This window comes from Delphinus delphis, chromosome 18 (genome assembly GCF_949987515.2).
Source record: "Delphinus delphis chromosome 18, mDelDel1.2, whole genome shotgun sequence".
NCBI classification, from domain to species: Eukaryota; Metazoa; Chordata; class Mammalia; order Artiodactyla; family Delphinidae; genus Delphinus; species Delphinus delphis.
The window spans coordinates 32,590,443-32,611,967 of record NC_082700.1 but is presented as its reverse complement, the minus strand read 5'-3'; the positions used below and the strand labels follow the sequence as shown (position 1 = coordinate 32,611,967).

The window sequence follows — 21,525 nt, the reverse complement described above, 5'->3', positions numbered from 1 at the left end:
ATACCCTAAATGTCTATTTTATTTTTATAAAAGATTGCATTGGTGGTGGGTGAGGGCATGTAAAGACTACCAGAAACATCTGGGTCATTGGAGAACTGAACCTGCCGACTCAAGCTCCTCCAGGGGCCTGGCAGCATGGCTTAGAATACCCCCTCCAACCCTCCAACCACTGTGATAAAGAGGGCTTGGGCTGGATTCAAATATGGCTGTATGTCCTTGGGAAAATTAACTTCTGTGCCTCAGTTATCCTATCTGTAAAATGGAATAGATAATCGTAGTATTGTGGCGATTAGTTGAGGTAATGCATGTTACAATAGCTTGGGCACAGAGCCTAACAGTTAATACATGACAGCTGTTATTCCAGATCTTTCTGGATTTACCATGTGGTTGGGGCCCAATAAACCTGTTGTAAGTTGAAAATATAATAAAAAATGCATGGAATATGCCTAACTTACTGAATATTATAGCTTAGCCTAGGCTACTTTAAACGTGCTTGGAAAACTTAACATTGGCCTATGGTCAAGCAAACTCATCTAACACAAAGCCTATTTTATAATAAAGTGTTGAATATCTCATGTATTGAATACTGTACTGAAAGTGAAAAACAGACTGGTTGTGTGGGTCCAGAGTGATTGTTTCTCTCGTGATCGCGTGGCTGATGGGAGCTGCGGATGCTGTCCGCCCAGCATCACGAGGGAGTATCCTACCACCTATCTATCACTAGCCTAGGAAAGGATCAAAATTTAAAATTTGAAGTACAGTTTCTATTGAATGAGTATAGTTTTCACATCATCGTAAAGTTGCAACTTTGTAAGTGGGAGACTGTAGTTTTATTCTTTTGGTTCCCGAACCCCAAAATAGGGGAGATTCCACCTCTGTAGTGTTGAATTCTCTCAGGCTGGTCATCTTGAAGGGCATGTGACATGATCTCAGTTATTGACAGCATTTTGACCTTTCTTCTGCTTCCCCCCTCCCTCCTCCTTCCTCCATTCCGGCTGGACACCTGCATTGTGTCCAGGGACCTGACCTTAATTCCAGTGGGGAACATGCCAAGAGGCTTGATCCTGGACATATATCCCCTCCTTTCTGTTTCATCTAGACCTCCATCCCTTGACCTTGCCTCTCTTTCTTTCTCTGTCAGCCTCCTGCTGACAACACTTGCTCTACACTAAACCCACACCCTATGAAAGTAACCCAGGGCTTCCTTTTGAACTAGGATGCCTTCACGTTCCTCGCCTCCTCAAACCTGCCATAAGGTAGAATATAAATAAATAAAGCAGCTCTGGCCTTCTTGTCCACTTGCCTCCTATCTCCAAGACTGGAACAACCTGATAGGCTTCTCTGTGGCTGACCCGTGCTGCTGCATCCTGGTGGAAACCCCTCCAGCTCTGTGAACTGACCCCTTAGACATCAGGAATCTGCAGACTCACTGATTAGCAGGGTCTTCAGAGATGTTGATCACAGTCATCATCATGATAGCTATGCTTATTCAGCTCTCTCGGTGGGCTGGATACTCTTTTAATCACTTAGTCCTAATACAATGCTTTGAAGTAGGTACCCTTGTGTTACACTTGATGGAACTGAGGCAGGGAGAGAGGTTTGGGGATGGTCCTGAGGTCCTGCAGCTGGGAACAGGGAATGATGGATGTGAAAGCAGCCAGACTGGGCCAGAGCCCTGGCTTTGAACTAGCTTTTTGGTTACGTCCTTTTTTACTTCTCTCAGCATTTATGCTGAGACTGTATGTATTCACTCTTTTTACCTTCTCTATGGGCCTGCTTCCTTTTCGTTGTAAATCGTTTTTTAATTGAAAAAGTAATGTGTGAAACTCTTAAAAAGCCCAACAGTGTATGAGTTCAGAGTGAAATTCACTAAGACTCCCTTACATCCTAGACCACCAGTTCAGATTTTCCCCATACAGAGGCAATGATGACTTTTATTATTTTCTTTTGGATCCTTTAATGATATTCTCTGTGTGTGTGAAGCTCCCACTTGATACTGCACAGGAACATGCCACAGCATTTGCTGAAATGATCTTAGAGATGGTTTCTCCTGACTCTTCACACTCACCTTGACACATTCTTCAGAGAGAAAATAAAGGCCGTACTGCTTGAACTGGCTCAATTTCCTGCTACTGCTGCTGTTATCTTCTATATCTGCAACTCTTCATCCTTTCTCTTCCAATATCCACAGAATAAGTGTCTGTTTTTCTATTCAAGGTTAATCCCTTTGCCACTGATCTTGATCCAGTCCCATTCCATGAAGCTGTTTCACTCTTCACAGGCTCCATCCTGTAAGAATGCTCAGATATCTTCCATTCTGAAAGAAAAAACAGAAGCAAAACCAAACAACCTCCCTCTCCAACTTTCCCATGACCCTGTGACCCACTCAATACCATGCTGTTTCCTTCCCTTACAGCCAAATTCTGTGAATTAGCTGTTTTCATTTATTCTGTAAATATTTGAATGGCCTTTAATACCAAGCATAGCACAGGTGGGTACAGTTTGGTTCTTGACTTCAAGAGGCTCCCATTCAGTCTGGCATGGAAAATAGTGGTACAGACCAAGTGTGTGGTATTACCAGGGAGTCCATATTGTGTAATTTTAAAGAACTCGGGCCCTGAAGTTAACCTGGGTTTAAGTCCTGGCTCTGAAATTGGTAGCTGTGTGACCTTGGGAAATTACTTTTGTTGTTGTTGTTTGTTTCTTCATGTATGATGTGGGAACAGTAGTACCCGTATTATAGGTTAGACATGATGTTTCAATGTGTTATAATGGGGGTTAACATGTAAGTACTAAATAGCTCTTAGCTTGCTGCTGCTGTCATGATGGCATCGGCCAAGGGTAGAGTGCGCTCATAAGGGAGGGATTCAGACACCTCCCATAGGCTTCTCAACCTGTCTTTGCTTCTGTCATTCCACTGAAATTGCTTTGGCAGGTCAACAACTGCCAACCCAGTGGCCGATTTTCAAGGTTCATCTTACTAGATGTCAAGGTATTAGCACTGATCCCTCACTTCTTCAAACCTTTGCTGTAACTTATTCTTCTCTTCTAATCTTTGCTCATCCCTCTTCCTACCCTCTTAGTGTTCCCAAGTACTATCTCTTTGATCTTTTACTTTTTTTACTTGATACCTCCTTCCAGCATGAGCTCATTCATTTCATTAGCTTTTACTACCACCTAGATCAGTGCTGTTAAGTACAACTTTCTGTGATGATGGAAATGTTCTGTTCTGCTGTGTCCGATTTGATATTCACTAGTCATATGTGGCTAATACTACCAAAGGGCTGACTTTTTAATTTGAATTAACTTTTGAAATAGCCATATGTGGCTAGTGGCTAATGCTAGACTTTGGCCCACATTCATGTTTAAATGGACTGCCTGTGGCCTCAGGCACAGGCCATCTACAGGTCAGACTGCCTTCCAATGATGTGACAGTTTATTCCTGCTGGATAACTTGTACATCTTGTTCAGGCAAAGATGGTACACTTTCTTAGCCTCTGAAGCTACCCTCAATGATGGGTTTATGAGCAAAACGACATCAACGATGACAGAAACAGGCATGGGATCACACCTGTTAGAATGGCTGTCATCAAGAAGAGAGAACAAGTGTTGGTGAGAATGTGGAGAAAAGGCAACCCTTGTGCGCTGTTGGTGGGAATGTAAACTGGTTCAGCCACTATGGAAAACAGTACGGAGGTTTTCCAGAAATTAAAAATAGAACTATCATATGACTCATCAATCCTAGTTCTGGGTATATATCCAAAGGAAACGAAAACTGGACCTCTAAAAGGTATCTGGACTCCCATGTTTATTGCAGTATTATTCACAATAGCCAAGATATGGAAGCAACCTAAGTGTCCATCAACAGTTGAATGGATAAAGAAGATATGGTATATATATATATATATATATATATATATATATATACACACACACACACAAAGAATGTTTATTCACCTGTGAGAAAGAAAGACATTCTGCCGTTTGTGACAACATGGTTGGACCTTGAGGGCATTATGCTAAGTGAGATAAGCCAGAGGGAGAAAGACAAATACTATATGATATTACCTATATGTGGAATCTGAAAAAGAAGGGTGGGGGAATGTGTTAAGGGAGATAAACTTTGGGGAGATGAGTTAAAGGGTATAAACTTACAATCAGAAGATAAGTTCTGGAGAGCTAATGTATAGCATAGTGATTATAGTCAACCATACTGTATCATAAACTTGCGAGTTGCTAAGAGACTAGATCTTAAGTGTTCTCCACACAAAAAAGAAATGATAATTATGTGAAGTGATAGAGGTGGTTAGCTAAAGCTACTGTGGCAATCATATTGCAAAATATAAATGTATCAGATCAACACATTGTATGTCTTTAACTTACACAATGTTATATGTAAGTTATACCCGCAGTCCTTGGTCATTTGCAATAGGTTACTAAGATCACTGGGGGCCTTCCCGTGCCTGTTGCTGTCAGCTGCTGACTTCCCCATAAACCTTGTTGACTCATTTTATTAGTGTGTTTGAATCGTGCGATGATCAATATGAAATGTGAAATTATGAATATGAATCAATATGAAACTATGTGTTTTCAGAAATCCTTTACAAATATACTTGGGTTATTACTAGAGAGTCATCACTGAAGTCTCCTTGGTGTTGTTGGAAGATTGCCAAGGGCAGTTTAGGCTGTAGTTTCTTGAGCCTGCAGCTTGACTACAGAAATTGGTGTGTTCAAAACCTAAGTTGTGAGATAGAATTTTATGTGTTGGAATTTCACTATGTCATCGTGTGACATAGTGTAAGTTTGATATAGTATTGGACTGCTCTGTATGTAACCCCATTCAAGGATTTTTCTCTCCAAATTCCCCAAATTTCTTTGGGTGAGAAGTGCAATGAAAAGTATTAAGGTGAGGAACCCACGTATTTCTGTGTGTGTAGCAGTGGCATGATGGTTACTTATGTTACATTATTTTTGAATCACTGAAAAGGGAAAATAAGTGACCCAGGTTATTTATGTTTTCCTCTAGAACCTGTTGAATTGTAAACTCCTTCAGGGCAGGTGCTGTGTTTTATAGTTCTTTATATACCAGGCCAGGCATGATGTTTTGTTAGCTTAGATGCGCAATAATGATATCTGGCTTGGTTAGTATTTCTAAGAGATGTAAAACATAACCACATTTTATGTATAGTACTGGGACTGCATGTAAGAGCTGGAATTGTGCTCTTTTTCCTCCTTTTTCAGATATTAAATTTGTAAATATGCAATCACCTTTTTGACTTAAGTGACAAACCAATTTAGAGGGTAGTAATAAAAAGTAGTAATCAAATTATGCAGGAAAACTTAGTGGTGATTTAATTATTTAAAAAAGAGTTTAAACATCAATAATTTAAAAATTAAATTTTCTTTATTTAGCTTTTGCCCTGTAATTAATTTCTGACAGTATGTGTGTGTGTTTTTTTGAATGAGATTTTGAAATGTGGATATTTTTGTGGCTCATGTTTAGTCTGATTTGGAAGGACATGGTGTATAAGGCTTGTGGCATGTACTAACGCTTAAATTCTACAAATAAAAATATAAAAACTATTGATTACATTTCTATTTTACACTTAAGCAACTTTAAAAAAAATAAAGGGGGAAACTCCCTAGCAAAACATATATTTTTGTGTTAGTCAGTTTTCAGAAATTACAATCCCCCCAGCTTCTTATCACCTCAACTTTTAAGATAAGACTTTGTACTCAGTGTTATAACACTTAATAACCGTTCAATTGGAATTATACTTATCTTTCTTTTTATTTATTTTATTATTTTATTTTATTTATTTTTTTGGGCTGTGTTGGGTCTTCACTGCTGCGCGTGGTGAGTGGGGGCTACTCTTTGTTGCGGTGAGTGGGCTTCTCATTGTGGTGGCTTCTCTTGTTGCGGAGCACGGGCTCTAGGTGCATAGGCTTCAGTAGTTGTGGCTCGTGGGCTATAGAGCACAGGCTCAGTAGTCGTGGCTCACGGGCTTAGTTGCTCCATGGCATGTGGCATCTTCCCGGACCAGGGCTTGAACCTGTGTCTCCTTCATTGGCAGGTGGCTTCTTAACCACTGCACCACCAGGGAAGCCCTATGCTTACCTTTCTTGTTAAGATTTCATTTCCAATTCCTTTGCCTCATAAACAACTCAGAAACTGCTTCATTTCTACTGTAAGTCTTCCTCCCTAGGTTTGAAACAGCTGCTGTCCCATGGAGTGGCGAGGACTGAGGGAAGGGAAGGGAAGGGAAGGGAAGGAAATTGAGCCTGGGTTTGGGGTCACAGTGACCAAGGTTCCATTCCCAGCCCGGCCACTCATCCGCTCTGGCAGATCACTTTTGTGACACTCAATTTACTGATCGGTAAGATGGGATAATGGCTGATGTTTAGGATTGTTGGGTGTATTAGTAACTATGGTAATGCTCAATAGGTGACGGTGGAAATGGTGATGATGTGGGCTATATGATATGGGTACCTAGGGATCTATTTTGCAGTCTCGGGTTCTGTGTCAGTCAAGGCCTCTTTTGGCTTAAACGAACATAACAATATCTAGTTTAACCTTAGAAAGGGCAGTTGTAAAGATGCACAGGGCTATCTCCTGGGATCAAGCACAGTGAGTTTAGCTGCTTCACTTGGATTGGAGCGGAGAACTGAAAACGGGCAGCTTGTCTCATTCCCTTTTCTGGGATCATACATTTTTGTGGTGCTTCTTACCAGGCATTGCTCCACTGTTGTATCTCTGCATTGTATCGCTTCTGCTACCTTGATTTTCACACAGCCAAGCCCAGAGTCTCACAGTTCCAGGTATACATATATGTTCTTGGTCCTGATTCTCATCTCTGAATCCCAAGTCCACATTTCTGGGAGAGTGAGGATTTAATTGGCTTTGCTTGGATTTAAGTGTTGAGCTCTGCTCACCTCAGCTGTGGCAGGGTTGGCTCACAAAGAATGATGAAGATTGCTGGTCCCACCCCTATGACATAGAGAAGGGATTGTGTGCACGAGACAGATAAACCCAACAGGTGTCTGCCATATCTGCACATGTGGGACTTTGGTGATGCTAGGCACTGGAAGACTGAGCTTGCCCAATTTAGTTGTTTCTAACCCTGGCTGTATATTAGAGTCACCATGGGGGTAGCTTAAGTACTTATGGCAGGCCCTATCTTTGGGTATTCTGATTCAGTTGGTTTGGGATATTACTCAGGTATTTGTATTAGGAAAAGAAAACAAAAGCTCTTCAGGTGATTCTCATATTCAGATTGAAAAACCACTGGCCTAAATGTTCCCTGCGCTGTGGTATGTCTAGGAGTTCAAAGATAAGGGAAACAAGGTCCCTGCCACTTTTAAAAAAAAGGAAAGAAGAAAAAAAAGACAAACCCACAAACTGCAAGACAGTGAGTGATCAATGACCCAAAGGAATTTTTTTTTTATATACACAGAACATTTTTTTTTTTTTTTTTTTTTTTTTTTTTTTGCGGTACGCGGGCCTCCCACCGCTGTGGCCTCTCCCGCTGCGGAGCACAGGCTCCGGAAGCGCAGGCCCAGCGGCCACGGCTCACGGGCCCAGCCGCTCCGCGGCACGTGGGATCCTCCCGGACCGGGGCATGAACCCGCGTCCCCTGCATCGGCAGGTGGACTCTCAACCACTGCGCCACCAGGGAAGCCCTACACAGAACATTTTTATTACAGGATGGGGATATAGCACAGCAATAGCAGAAGGATATGCAGTGAAAGGGGTCTGGCGATCTCAGGCATAGGCTGACACACAGGACACGTGCTGTCCGCAGGTCTTGAACCACCACCAGCATACATGTAAAGCATTTTGGTACCAGGATGCCCCAAGTCTGTTCATGCTGGGGGTCTCTTACCTACATGACCAGCTTCCCCATTACCACCTGAAAGGAATAAGAGGGACTCAGTGGGTCAACTCCTTTTTTTGGGTAACTTTTATTTATTTATTTTATTTTTGGCTGCGTTGGATCTTCGTTGCTGCATGTGGGCTTTATCTAGTTGTGGCGAGCGGGGGCTACTCTTCGTTGCAGTGCCCGGGCTTCTCATTGCGGTGGCTTCTCTTGTTGTGGAGCACGGGCTCCAGAGTGCGGGCTCAGTAGTTGTGGTGCACGGGCTCAGTTGCTCCGCGGGAAGATCGTGTGGGATCTTCCTGGACCAGGGCCAAGGAACTGTAAACAAAAGGGCTATGGGGGACAGAATTGGGATCTTCATTTCTTGATGATACTGAAGGTTCACCCACCCTTACTGTAAATTTATATGTGCAATACCTACTCAGTCTGTTTTCTTCCCTCACATTGTATTCTCCCCTTTAGCTGTCAGTCTCCTGAGGCCCAGGCAACATGCTGGCTGTAGGGATGGTGCTGGGAAACTGCCACTGCTTGGAGTTCTCAGCCCCAAAGAAAAATCACAGCATGTGAGAGGCCCCAGCAGCTGAAAGGAGGGTGGTCCAATGCAACTGACACCCAGCAAAGCAGAGCTGCTGGCAAAGTGGATTCAACTGTTATTTACTAGTTAAGTTGATTACTTATAACATGTTTTTATACATAAACATTTGTGACTGTTCTGTTAGAAGAATAAAAGCCCATGTCCTTAAGATGGCCTGGGATGGATCTGCCCCTCCTTCCTCTTTGATTTGTTTCATGTTGCTGTTGCCACACTGGCTCCCTCCTTCCTTGAACCCTAGAGGTGCTCTTTCCTAATGGCCTTTGTTCTCCCTGCTCTTTTATCTGAAACACTTTCCCTGATTCCTTAGTCCACTCCAGTCTGCTCAGATGCCACCTTCCCATTCAGACTTATGCCTACCCCAATTCCCACGTTTTAAATTGCAACCCTGCTTTCTGGGCCTGCCTTACTTTGTGCTAATTTTCATTTTTAGCAGAGCTCTCATCACCTTCTAACATCCTCTATAACTTATTAATGTGTTTGTTGTCTGTTCCCCAATAGAAGGTAAGCTTCTTTAGGACAGGAATCTTTGTTTTATTTACTGATGGTTCCCTTGTCAATACATAGAAATGTTTAATATTTGTTGAATGAATGAATGTTTTAGGAATCTGTCATTGTGTAAAAAGGACAAATTCTGTACTACCAGTTTTACCTAAATCATGGCTTAATTTGACTTTAGTTTTAGATCATTGCTATAATGTTTGCATGTTCCTTAGCAAGTATTTATGCACATATGATTAAAAATGCTGCCTTTTCTTCCTGTCAGCATTAAATACCTCTGTTATGGTGCTTATCCCACTGTCTTGCATTTTGGTTATTCAGCTACTTGTCTTGCTGCTCCTTTGGTTGTAAGCTCATAAGAGCAGGGACTGGGTCCTCTTTATATATATATTATATATATATTTTTTTTTTTTGGCCCTAGACACCCCCCCATCCCTTTTGTTTCTGACTCTACCTCCTAGCACTCTTCTTCTTTTTTTTCTTTTAAAATTTATTTATTTATTTATTTATTGGCTGCAGCAGGTCTTAGTTCTGGCACGTGGGATCTTTTGTTGCAGTGTGTGGACTCTTTGTTGTGGCGTGCGGGCATCTCTCTAGTTGTGGCGCTCAAACTCCAGAGTGCAGGGGCTCAGTAGTTACGGCACATGAGCTTTCTAGTTGTGGCACATGCCTTCTCTCTAGCTGTGGTGCGCAGGCTCTTTGTTGCAGCATGTGGGCTTGTCTCTAGTTGTGGTGCGTGGCTTTTCTCTAATTGTGGTGCGTGGGCTTCTCTCTAGTTATGGCGCTCAGGCTCCAGAGTGCACGGCCTCAGTAGTTGTGGCACGTGAGTTCTCTAGTTGTGGCATGTGGCTTCTCTCTAGTTGTGGTATGCAGGCTCTTTGTTGCGGTGTGTGGGCTTCTCTCTAGTTGTGGCGTGTGGCTTCTCTCTAGGTGTGGTGCGCAGGCTTCTCTCTAGTTGTGGTGCTCGGGCTCCAGAGCACACGGGCTCAGTAGTTGCAGCGTGTGAGCTCTCTAGCTGTGGCACGTGGGCTCCAGAGTGCATAGGCTCAGTAGTTGTGGCGTGTAGGCTCAGAGCGATTGGGCTCTGTAGTTGCAGCATGTGGACTCTCTAGTTGTGGCACGCAGGCTCAGTAGTTGCAGCACGTGGTCTTAGTTGCCCTGCAGCATGTGGATCTTAATTCCCTGACCAGAGATCGAACCTGCGTCCCCTGCATTGGAAGGTGGATTCTTAACCACTGGGTGGGTCTTCTTTGTATTTAATATAGTGTCTTGCACATGTTGGCAGCCTAATTGTGTTGCGTAGTAGAAAAATAGGGTTATGAGGGACTTCTCTGGTGGTCCAGTGGTTAAGAATCCGCCTTCCAATGCAGGGGACGTGGGTTCGACCCCTGGTCGGGGAACTAAGATTCCACATGCCGCAGGGCAACTAAGCCTGTGTGTTGCAACTACTGAGCCCCCGCACCCCAACTAGAGAGAATTCCGCATGCCGCAACGAAAGAGCCTGCGTACCACAACTAAGACCCAACACAGCCAAATAAACAAACAAACAAATAAATAAATAAAAGAAAAAAGAAAAAAAGGATTATGAGACTAGGTCTTACTTGAACAATCATGTCTTATTTCTTATACTTTGTTATCATGACTTCATTTGCATTGAGTTATCAAGTGAGTGGTATTTACCTTAGCTTTCTTTTTTAAATTTATTTATTTATTTTTCGCCGTGTTGGGTCTTCGTTTCTGTGCAAGGGCTTTCTCCAGTTGCAGCAAGCGGGGGCCACTCCATCGTGGTGCGTGGGCCTCTCACTATCGCGACCTCTCCTGTTGGGAGCATGGGCTCCAGACACGCAGGCTCAGCAGCTGTGGCTCACGGGCCCAGTTGCTCCGCGGCATGCATCTGGGATCCTCCCAGACCAGGGCTCGAACCCACGTCCCCTGCATTGGCAGGCAGATTCTCAACCACTGCGCCACCAGGGAAGCCCTACCTTAGCTTTCTTAAGATGGCATGAGATAGTTTACATTTATAATAAGGAAAAATGATAGATTTCTTTTATTTCTGACATTAATAAGTGTCAAAGTAGAAAAATAAAGCTAAGTCAATATATTATTGTTGCCACAGAAATTGAATTTGTGTCAAAAGGATTTGTGCTTGTGATGTAGTGATTCATATAGTTTTCTTGGAATTAAGTCTCTAGCAGGTGACAACATCAATAATTCACAAAACCAAGGAGACTTTTGAGATTGGTTAATTTATATATGTGGATTAGAAAACAAATGAATAATGTGCTTAATGTATTCTGACGTATTTGAAAATATGCATTAAAAATCCAGCCTATTAAAAAGTCTCTGTTCACAGTATTTATTAGATTTTTTAGATTTTTATTTCTTTTACTGTCTCATACATACATTTTTATTTGAAAAGGAACAAATCTATATTTTCTGTTTAGTGTGAAAAGTAATATCCATAGTAATTAAAAGAAACTTTTCTCATTATAAAAATAAATATGCTCATTCCAGACAGCTAAGAAAATACAGAAAAATGTAAAAAAAATTGTTTCAAATCCCACAATCCAGATATATAAAATTAACAGTGGTTCCTGTCTGTTTTTTTCCATAAATGTGTATATTAATGAAGTTAGAATTATATTGCAAATGCAATTTTAAATACAGCTTTGTTTCATGTAACATTATATTGTAAGCATTTTTGCTATGGTAAGACTGTAATTTAATCTTGCACGTATTCTGGGAAGTTTTAGGTTGATTACAAGTCTAGCTATTTAAAATAATGCTGTAGTGGTATATATCTATGTATAAGAATACTTGATTGTATTTCTTATTTCCTAAGTATAGATTCTACAAATAGAATTACTAGGTTAAAGAGTAATTACTAGTAGAATTACTAGGTTGAACATAGGATTTGTTTCACCAAATTGTTCTCTCAGAAGGTTTCACCAGATTTATTTCCTTATGGTGATGCTAAAATGTAAACAAATAAAACCCTTCTCAAATATAGAGCAGTGTGATGCGTGGTACTATATAAGTCTCAGGAATATCCAGTCTAAATTCGTGTCTTAGACATGACATCTAAGAGGCTGAGGCACTCTCAGAAATAACATAGTAATTAGATAAACTTCAGGGTGATTTTGGAAGCTCTGGGACCATTTAAAATCCGTCTACAGCTAATATCTTACTTTTCAGCCTTCTCCAGATAATGAAAAAGGTCTTGGGTTCTGATGACCTCGAACCAGACCTAACTTGTAAAGGGGTTCAGGGATTTGAATTGTCTTTTCCTGGACCCGTTGGAGAAGCGTTTTTGATCTGGTAATTTAGTGAAAGAAACTGGAACAGCTGAAGAGAATATCTTAAAATAGGTATGAAGGCTGTGTTACTAGGATTAGTCATTATGTTTTCTCTTTGAAAGAAAAGGAACACTAGAGTTCTGCTAGAATAAAAAATGACTTGTTAGGTGTTCAGCCCCTGTGATGTGTAATTCAGGTGAGAGTTACAAGTAGCAATTTGAGAATTGGTTTTTCTGGAGAGGTGGTTGTTTTCGAGCAGTTATGTGGTAGACTTTTGATCCTTTTGAAAACCTTGTGCCCTCTTAGAAATGAATCTTTTCATGTCTGTAAATGGTTGAATGATGCCTCCTTCTGAAACCTGGTCTTTCACAAAGAAGGAGTCATGGAGAAGGCAGGTCTGGATTCTTGGATGCTAAGGTGCATAAGCCTTGGAAAATGGGCAGTGGACAGGTGTTTATCATCCTAAGATGGGCAGGATTACAATTTTGAGAAAATGAACAGATTAAAAGATGCTGGTGAGCTTTTTCTGATTCTCACCTGTTCGTAACATCGCTCTCACTTTTCTCCACCTCAAACTAAAAAAATGACCACATGAAGAGCGAGGCAGCTTAAAAGCTTTACTTTATAGTATCAAAGAGCCAGCTCTACTCTTGTCCTCAGAGCTGGGAAAGCTTCAGTATTATTTTTGGACCCTCCTGAGCTGTTAAATCTGGAGCCCTTGAAGAACAATATTTTCAGATCTAGGTGTGTTGTGTGGGTGCTGGGGAGATACCTCTTCGACCCATCCACAGGTGTGTTTAGTGTCACAGTTGCTAGTAGTATTATTTCACATTGCTACAATCTTTATAATTGGCATTGATATTAAAATAAAGACAGGTGTGTGGATAAGAAATGTTACTAGATTAAAACACATATTTATAAGTGTATTAGTGGAAGGGAATAAGCTGGACTTTAAAACAAAACTTTGAGCAGATTATAATTATGATTAAACAGATTACGATTAAGAGAGGACTGAGCCTGGCCCTTTCTCCTTAAGGTGTAACTGTGTTCTGTTGATCAGAACCTGTCACCCGTTTTTTCAAGCAAATAGTGTCATGTCGTGGTTTGATATAATGAACAATTTTTGATACTTAAGTACTAAATATATGCTTATGAGATTAAATTATTGTACCTTAGAGAGAGACTAAGTATTTGAATAAGTGATGCAATTGGTGATTCATCCTGCACTCAGAGATCGTTGAATTTTCTTAAATCAGTGCTAATTGGTGCCAGTCACTTCAGGGCACTAAAGCCTGTCCCAACCGTACCAGCTCCTTGTCTCTCACTTCTTTAAAATCCTCTGTGCTTCCTGTCTGCACCCTTGTTTTCATTTGTTTCTGCGACATAGATTTTAAATGAGGCACGTGACAGACGTTGGTCTGTGTGCAGCCCAGGGGATGTTTAATGCTGATAGTGGTGGAGTGTGGTCCCAGACTCGCTGCAGCAGCAGTGCCCTCGAGCCCCTTAAGTGTACAGGTTCCTAAGCCCCACCTTAGACCTACTGCACCAGGATCTTGGGAAGCTGAGGTCCTGCCATCTACTTTTACAAAGAAAGTCTTGGTGTTTTTCTTGTGCACACTAACAAGCTGAAAACCACTTGGTTTGGAGGGTCTAGTTTATGAGAATTGGGTCCAAGTCACTTGTGTTTGGAGGCTTTAATCTTTTTAATTTTTCCTCTTGTTGCTAATTTCTCATAATGACCCAGTTAAGTGGTGTAAACTTAATAGAATTAAATTGCAACAGCTAAAGATTATTCTAAAATATTACTGTGTATTGCCTCTGCTGACAGTGATCCGAGCCTGCTAGCTTGATGCCTGGTGGGCCTTCACATGTCTAAGGACATCAGTGGACAGAGCCTTTGCTGTCTGCTAATCCACATGTGCCAACCAATGAAAGAAAATGTAAAATTTGCTAAAACGCTTAGGTTACAGCTTGGAATCTTTTTTTCATTGCATGTGAACCTCAGGGGTTTGTATGTTGCTTTGTATTATATAATTTATTTGGTCTTTGTTACTTATTTGTCAACTAAGTTGGTGGTGGTGTTCTCCATACCTCGATATTGACAGCATTTTGCACAGTGCTCTGTAAGCTCTGGATCTATTTTTTGACATTATGTACTGTCTTCAATAAAGGTTTTGATGCCTTGCTTAAATGGGAATATAGAGGACGATGTTCTGTGTTTCTGTCAAAACTGCCCCCCCCCCTTTTTTGATTCTATGTTCTTTTGAAGAAAAATCTATAAAGACTTGTTCTCTCTTCCAATTCCAGAGTGATCCTCTTGACCATTCATCCTAGGAACTGTCATTAGCAGAAAACCTGTCTACATGTAGAGCTGCTTTCTTTTTAGGGAGAAATAGAATTAGCAGTTTGAGAAACATAGGACCACAGGAAGAAGGGTGAGGTTTGGCTTGGGAAAAGAGCCCCAGTGTGCTTTAGTACCACACCTTAGCCAATTAATTACCAGTGGTCCTGTGTTCAGAGTTGTTTATATTTTGATATTATCACCACTTTTATTCTATCTCATTGTCATAAAGCATTAACACTATAGAGTCATAGGCCAGGTAATGTAACTAAAGGTCACAAAGTCACATCTAGGTGTAAGTGTTTTAATATATCTAAAATTGTATACTTTTAACTTTTCTCCCCCCTGGCAAATATAACCCTAATGTTGCTATCAGGTTGTTATTTTTAAGAGTGTTCCTATTTGATTCCATTTAATAGTGGTTTTATGATTCTGTTTCCTACTTGGTATGAATGTTAGCAAATTCTACCCATGAACTGGATTGATATGGGCAGTTTCTGTTTTCCCCAACCAGACCATATAGTAAAGAGCATGCTGGTAGCTATAAAACAGAAATACTTCATTTTTTTAAGTGTCTTAGTTAACCAGACATTTGAACAGTATTTCAAGTACTAGTATAAAAGGAATACTTTTTTATAATAAAGTTTTTTTTCTTTTATACATTAAGGATGTCACCCTTGTAGTTTTGTATCTCCAAAAGCAAGGCCAAAACCCCACAGAGTTATCTGAGGATTTTATGTCAGTCGTTCTCTTCTCCCTCTCCCTCCACTTTTTAGAAGTCTGTAATCTAAACAGGTAGGACTTTGAGATAATGTAAACTTTATAATAAACTTGAATTAATATTAACATTCAAAGATCCTACAAAAGGATGCCACTTGATCTAACCTTTACATTTTTTCACTAAATATTTAGTGTTTCTTTCTTATTTTTCCCAATCATATTTGAAGTGGACTGTGATTAGACATTTAAGTTTGTAGGGGAAATTACTCACACTTAGATCTACTCAAATTTTTTAATGCTAGCTTGTGTTTAGTGGTTTCTTTCAGATTGCATGTGGGTAAACAAATACCTATGTAATCTCTGTTTTCTGAAAGCTGAATCTTGAATTGAAACTTATTCTGTCTCTACTGTTTGGATATAGAAACCAACATTTTTAGATGAGTTTTCCAGCTGTTTACTCTGTTAGTCAACATCTCTAGTTCTGTCATGGGCCCTTGAATTTGCTGTCATCATGCCCTACTGGCTTATCTTGCTGGTGGTAAGAATTGATAGATAAGTGTTTCCCAGAAGAGAAGGAATAGTGAACCTGACCTTAACTTCTTGCTTGTCTCTCAGAATGTTAAACTTCCCATGCTTACATCCCTTTGAGTTTTCTTATTTTTCTATGTAAGCATTATAATTCTGTTGTAATTCATTGCATGTTCTTTTTTGTGAAAGATTGTGTATAATAATATAGATTGTAATTGGACTTACATGCATGCCTATATAGTGTTTAAAAAACAGGCCAAGCATTTAACAAATTAATTGAGTTGCTAGATCCTCAATGAAATAGTTTAAGGATATTAAAAAAAAATTAAAAAAATACTATGACCAAAAAAATGAATCCTTATGTGTCTTGTTTCTACTCGAGTGACTACTCTTTTTCTGTAAGTTATGAGTCCAACTCTAATTTAAAAGCCTGTCCTATTTCAGGCCATTGAAGGTAAATAAAAATGTTCCTCTTGGTTATTTACATCTTCTGAATTTTACATCATGTAACCTACATTCCCTACGTTTTCTGTATAATACTTTCTGTATCTTCTATGCAGTTTTTAGTTCATAAATCTTACATAGGCCCTAGTGTCATTTCTCTTAAAATTGTTTGTCTGCTTTCATTGTTTCTTTTCTCTTCTTTAACATCACTTTATGGCATTTTCCTCAAGGCAACTCAAACTGGCATTTTGGAATATTTCACTTGTGTTAGTACATGTTTTCGCTTTATTGTGGCATACTATTCCAAGTAGGATTTCTGCATGATACTTTTTCATTAGCCTTACTTTTCAAGCATTAGGCCACTTAGAATGCTGTTGTGTCAGAAGTTGGCTCTATTCCTTTTTCCTTGTCAGAGGAACTTGAAATTATCCCTTTCAGGTGTGATGTGAGTTGTGACTGGGGTGATACCTCTGGTTGGAGAGGGAGAGAGCAATGTGGTTAACCAAATGCAGTGGACTGGAAATCTCTACTAGTGGGAAAGCACACAGACAGTAGCCATGTGGGTTTGGGTTCAATTCTAGTCATGGTCTCTGGGATGAGATTGTGACCCTAAGTGCCTCAGGATCACACCCACTCTCACGGGCCTCTGTGCATACTTGTTAATTTCAACTGCTGAAGTTAATAGTGATTAAAAGTAAATTTTACAACCCAGGATTCAACATTAAACTTTGTTAATCCAGTATTATTATTTCTTTGCTCCTAGGTCAGCATATGTGGTCTACTGATCACGTAATTCAGTCTAGAACTGGCATGATCACTTATCCAGCTGCATTCTCTTTAGTATAAGCAAAGCTCATGCTGTGTCCCTCCAGTTACTGTTTTTCCTGCCGTAGAAGAAGGAACATCTTCTCCGAAAGGGTGGAGAATCTGGGATAGTGATTTACACTGTACAAATTTTTAACCTGGATCATCATCGAGGTAGATTCATGAGCATAAAAGTGCCATCATCAAAAAATCTACAAACAAATGCTGGAGAGGGTGTGGAGAAAGGGGAGCCCTCCTGCACTGCTGGTGGGAATGTGAATTGATACAGCCACTATGGAGAACAGTATGGAGGTTCCTCAATAGAACTACCATATGACCCAGCAATCCCACTACTGGGCATATACCCTGAGAAAACCATAATTCAAAAAGAGTCATGTACCAAAATGTTCATTGCAGCTCTATTTACAATAGCCAGGACGTGGAAGCAACCTAAGTGTCCATCGACAGATGAATGGATAAAGAAGATGTGGCACATATATACAATGGAATATTACTTAGCCATAAAAAGAAACGAAACTGAGTTATTTGTAGTGAGGTGGATGGACCTAGAGTCTGTCCTACAGAGTGAAGTAAGTCAGAAAGAGAAAAACAAATACCATATGCTAACACATATATATGGAATCTAAGAAAAAGGAAAAAAAAGGTCATGAAGAACCCAGGGTCAAGACTGGAATAGAGACGCAGACCTACTAGAGAATGGACTTGAGTATACGGGGAGGGGGAAGGGTAAGCTGGGACAAAGTGAGAGAGTGGCATGGACATATATACACTACCACATGTAAAATAGATAGCTAGTGGGAAGCAGCCGCATAGTACAGGGAGATCAGCTCGGTGCTTTGTGACCACCTAGAGGGGTGGGATAGGGAGGGTGGGAGGGAGACGCAAGGGGATGTAGATATGGGGATATATGTATAACTGATTCACTTTGTTTTAAAGCAGAAACTATCACACCAGTGTAAAGCAATTATACTCCAATAAAGATGTTAAAAAAAAAGTGCATTCTAGGTACAAGCATGAATGATAAATTTCATTCTGTCAATAAATATTGAATTTATTGATACCTATTTGCCACTTATTCCGTTAGATGATGATTGCTAACACATATCCTTTTATACTTTTCATAGACCTGACCTAATTTCCTGTTTAGGAAATGTGCTTGACACTTTCTCTGCCCTTTTAAAGGTCTAATGCTACAATGAATAAGAAGAAGGAGAATTGGAAATTGATTCCAGCTACTTAAATACAAAATCTTCCCCAGCTCCAGAATTTATAAAAACTTGGATTGTTTTTCCCCCCAAATGCTTAATTTTGCTTTCAACTCCACTTTGCAGGAAACTAATTTATTCACTTTCTAAAGTGGCCTTGTGTATGTCTAGCAAGGAAATTGGCAAAAGGGTTCTCAAAGAAGTAGCAATGAAATTGAAAAGTGTGTACTGTCAATAACTGGTGATAAATCAAACCAATGTTAAAGATGCAAATAGTCATTCTAGTACTCTCTTCTCTTTTATTAGAATTGTTTAAGTTAATTAGCCAGCAAAGTACTTCATTATCTATTATGCTGCATGCTAATGGTAGATTTAAAGTTTCACTTTTATAATTTGAACACTTTTCTGAAAATCTTATTTAAACCCCTATATCCATTGCATTCTAAGTCTGTATGGTAGCTAATACTGTTATTTGGGAGAATATATTTATTGTTCTACAGTGAGGTTTCTAGTTTGTGAGGTTTACAAAGACAAGAAATTTTAGGAGACTATCACATTCAAGGTAACTTTTGTCCATCTTTTTGAGAAAGTGATTAAAACAATATATAATGCATTTTTATCAGACTGTCAGAAATTGAATTACATTCAACTTAGCGTTGTAGAATTTTAAATGTACTCTATTAACTAATATTAAAAAAGCTGTTATAAATTACTGATATGATTGGTTTCTTTCATTTGCAGCATTTAAATATTAGGACACTGACAGATGATATGGTAAGATTATCCTTGATATTTCCTTTGTTGTGAATCTTAACTAACCATGTAATGTTGATGGTGTGCTGCACTAACACCTTTGAAATTGCTACAAACTGCATGTTTTGGAAATGGGACTCTCTTTATAGTGCTAAAGTAAGAGGTAGAACTGGTTGTGAAATACATTAGATTGTTGCTTTCAAATAGTAAAAGGGACTAGTCAATATGTTCATTTAAAAATTTTGTTTAATCACAAGTTGTTAGTCAACTTGGAATCATTCAAATCATCTCTGTTTCTTTGAGGGTGAATCGCACACTTCAAAAATAGGTACAAAGGATAGCTAAAGACATGTCAGCTTTTCAAAAATATGTAGTTGCTAATTAAAGTAAACCAGACTAAAATATCACACATATAGTTTTTAAAAGTTTTGTTTAAAAACGAGAGAACTAAGCATGCCTTATCCTATATTCTGCATGCTGAAAATAATCAGCTTTCTTATAAGTACTTAACATTTTATATCACTGTTACAAATTCTTATATATTCAAATGAATTTTTCTGAGAAGTATATTTTTGAATGTAACTCTTGGTTAACGGTAAAAAATAACAATGAGAATAACAACAAGACCCAAATAAAAAGTAGCACCAAAAACACAGAAGCATGATAAGGAGGACCAAGCACAGCACTTCGATAACTAGGATTTGAATTCAGCTTCACTTTATGTCAAATATGAAACAGTGCCTAGAACTCACTGAGCGCTCAAAAAGTGTTTAGCACCCCCAATATCCAAAGTAACATCCTAGGCACGTGGTTTAGGTGGGCATAAAAAGATGAATGAGATGTAGATCTGGACATGCACAATTTAAAAAATTGAATCAGAACGCTGTGTTTTATTCCTCTGGATAGTATCTAAGAAAAGGATATTTATGTAAACTTTTCTGGATAACATTTATTTCTCATAGGATAATATTCAGAAATGGTAGTAATATTGAGCACTTATGCAGATTATGTATATAACTTCTCACCCTGCAAGGTGGGTGATGTACTTATTGTAGTGCGGAGTGCATCGGGGCTCAGGCAGCCTAAGTAGGTAGCTTACCCAAGTATGCACAGCTCTCAAGTGGTGTAGCTGTGGCTTGAGTCTTGTTCCATGTAGCTCCAAACCCACACACTTGCTGTGCTGACTTAGCCTTCAGATGGCTCCTAAGGCCAATAATAAAACCATGTGCAATTATTAAGTATTAACTTTTATGAGAATCTACAGTGGTATATTTGCAAAGCCTTATTGAGGTATAATTCACATAGCATGTAGTTCACCCATTTAAAGTGTATGATTCAATGGTTTTTAGTATACTTGCAGAGTTGTAGAACCATCACCACAATCAATTTAAGAACATTTTCATTACCCAAAAAGAATATATATATATATTCTTTTTATATAGAATATACTATATAGAATTTTTATATGAAATATACTATGCCTGTGAATAGTCTCTCCCGAATTATTCCCAACTCGCTCAGCCCTAGGCAATGTCCAGTCCACTTTCTGTCTATAGATTTGCCTCTTCTGGACATTTTATATAAATGGAGTCTTACGTGCGCTTTTGTGACTGAATTCCTCTACTTGGCATGATGTTTTCAAGGTTCATCCATGTTGTGGTGTGTGTGAGTGCTTCCTTTCTGTTGCTGAATAGTATTCTATGTTATGATATTCTTGAGGTTTGTTCATATTTTGTGGGCACTCTACAGTTTTTTTTTTCCTCTTTTCATTCAGATCCCACCCTTACCTTTGTTTCATGACTCTGTCTCTGCACTTTGCCAACACATAATCTCTATTCCAAGTTCTAGAAACAGACTCATGTTGTGGAGTGGCTTCAGTGGGCCACTCTGGAAGCCATCGTGCTCTGATCTTACATTAGTAAATGGGTTCCTCCTCAGTGAAGACTTTCTCTGTCCATCCTGTCTCCATTCCTTGCCTCTCCCCTCATCCTTGCCCCTGGGCTTGGTAGGGTCAGAACTTTTGGGTTTTACCATAGTGCCCTGTGCATATTTTTATCAAAGCAGTACATGATTTATGGTCTGTCTTTTTTTTTAAATTTTTATTGGAGTATAGGTGACTTACAATGTTGTGTTAATTTCAGATATACAGCAAAGTGAATCAGTTATATATATACATATATCCATTCTTTTTCAGATTCTTTTCCCATATAGGTTATTACAGAATATTGAGTAGAGTTCCCTGTGCTATATAGTAGGTCCTTATTAGTTATCTGTTTTATATATAGTAGTGTGTATATGTTAATCCCAATCTCCTAATTTATCGCTTCCTGCCGTATTTCCCCTTTGGTAGCCATAAGTTTGACTTCCAGATCTGTGAGTCAGTTTTTGTTTTGTAAATAAGTTCCTTTGTATCATTTTTTATTAGATTCCACATATAATATCA

General features: G+C 39.4%; 1 protein-coding gene across 4 annotated transcripts in view; it reads left to right on the top strand.

Annotated features, from left to right (window-relative positions):
• Positions 1 to 21,525, top strand: part of DIAPH3 (diaphanous related formin 3) — a 546,819-nt gene that overhangs the window by 8,288 nt on the left and 517,006 nt on the right. Inside the window, exon 2 of one of the 4 annotated variants that reach the window (XM_059996014.1) lies at positions 19,071 to 19,103. The exons of the other annotated variants lie outside the window; for them this stretch is intronic. Within the exon in view, the coding sequence (XP_059851997.1) occupies positions 19,071 to 19,103 (33 nt within the window). The remainder of the gene's footprint in view (positions 1 to 19,070; positions 19,104 to 21,525) is intronic. 4 annotated transcript variants of the gene reach the window in all.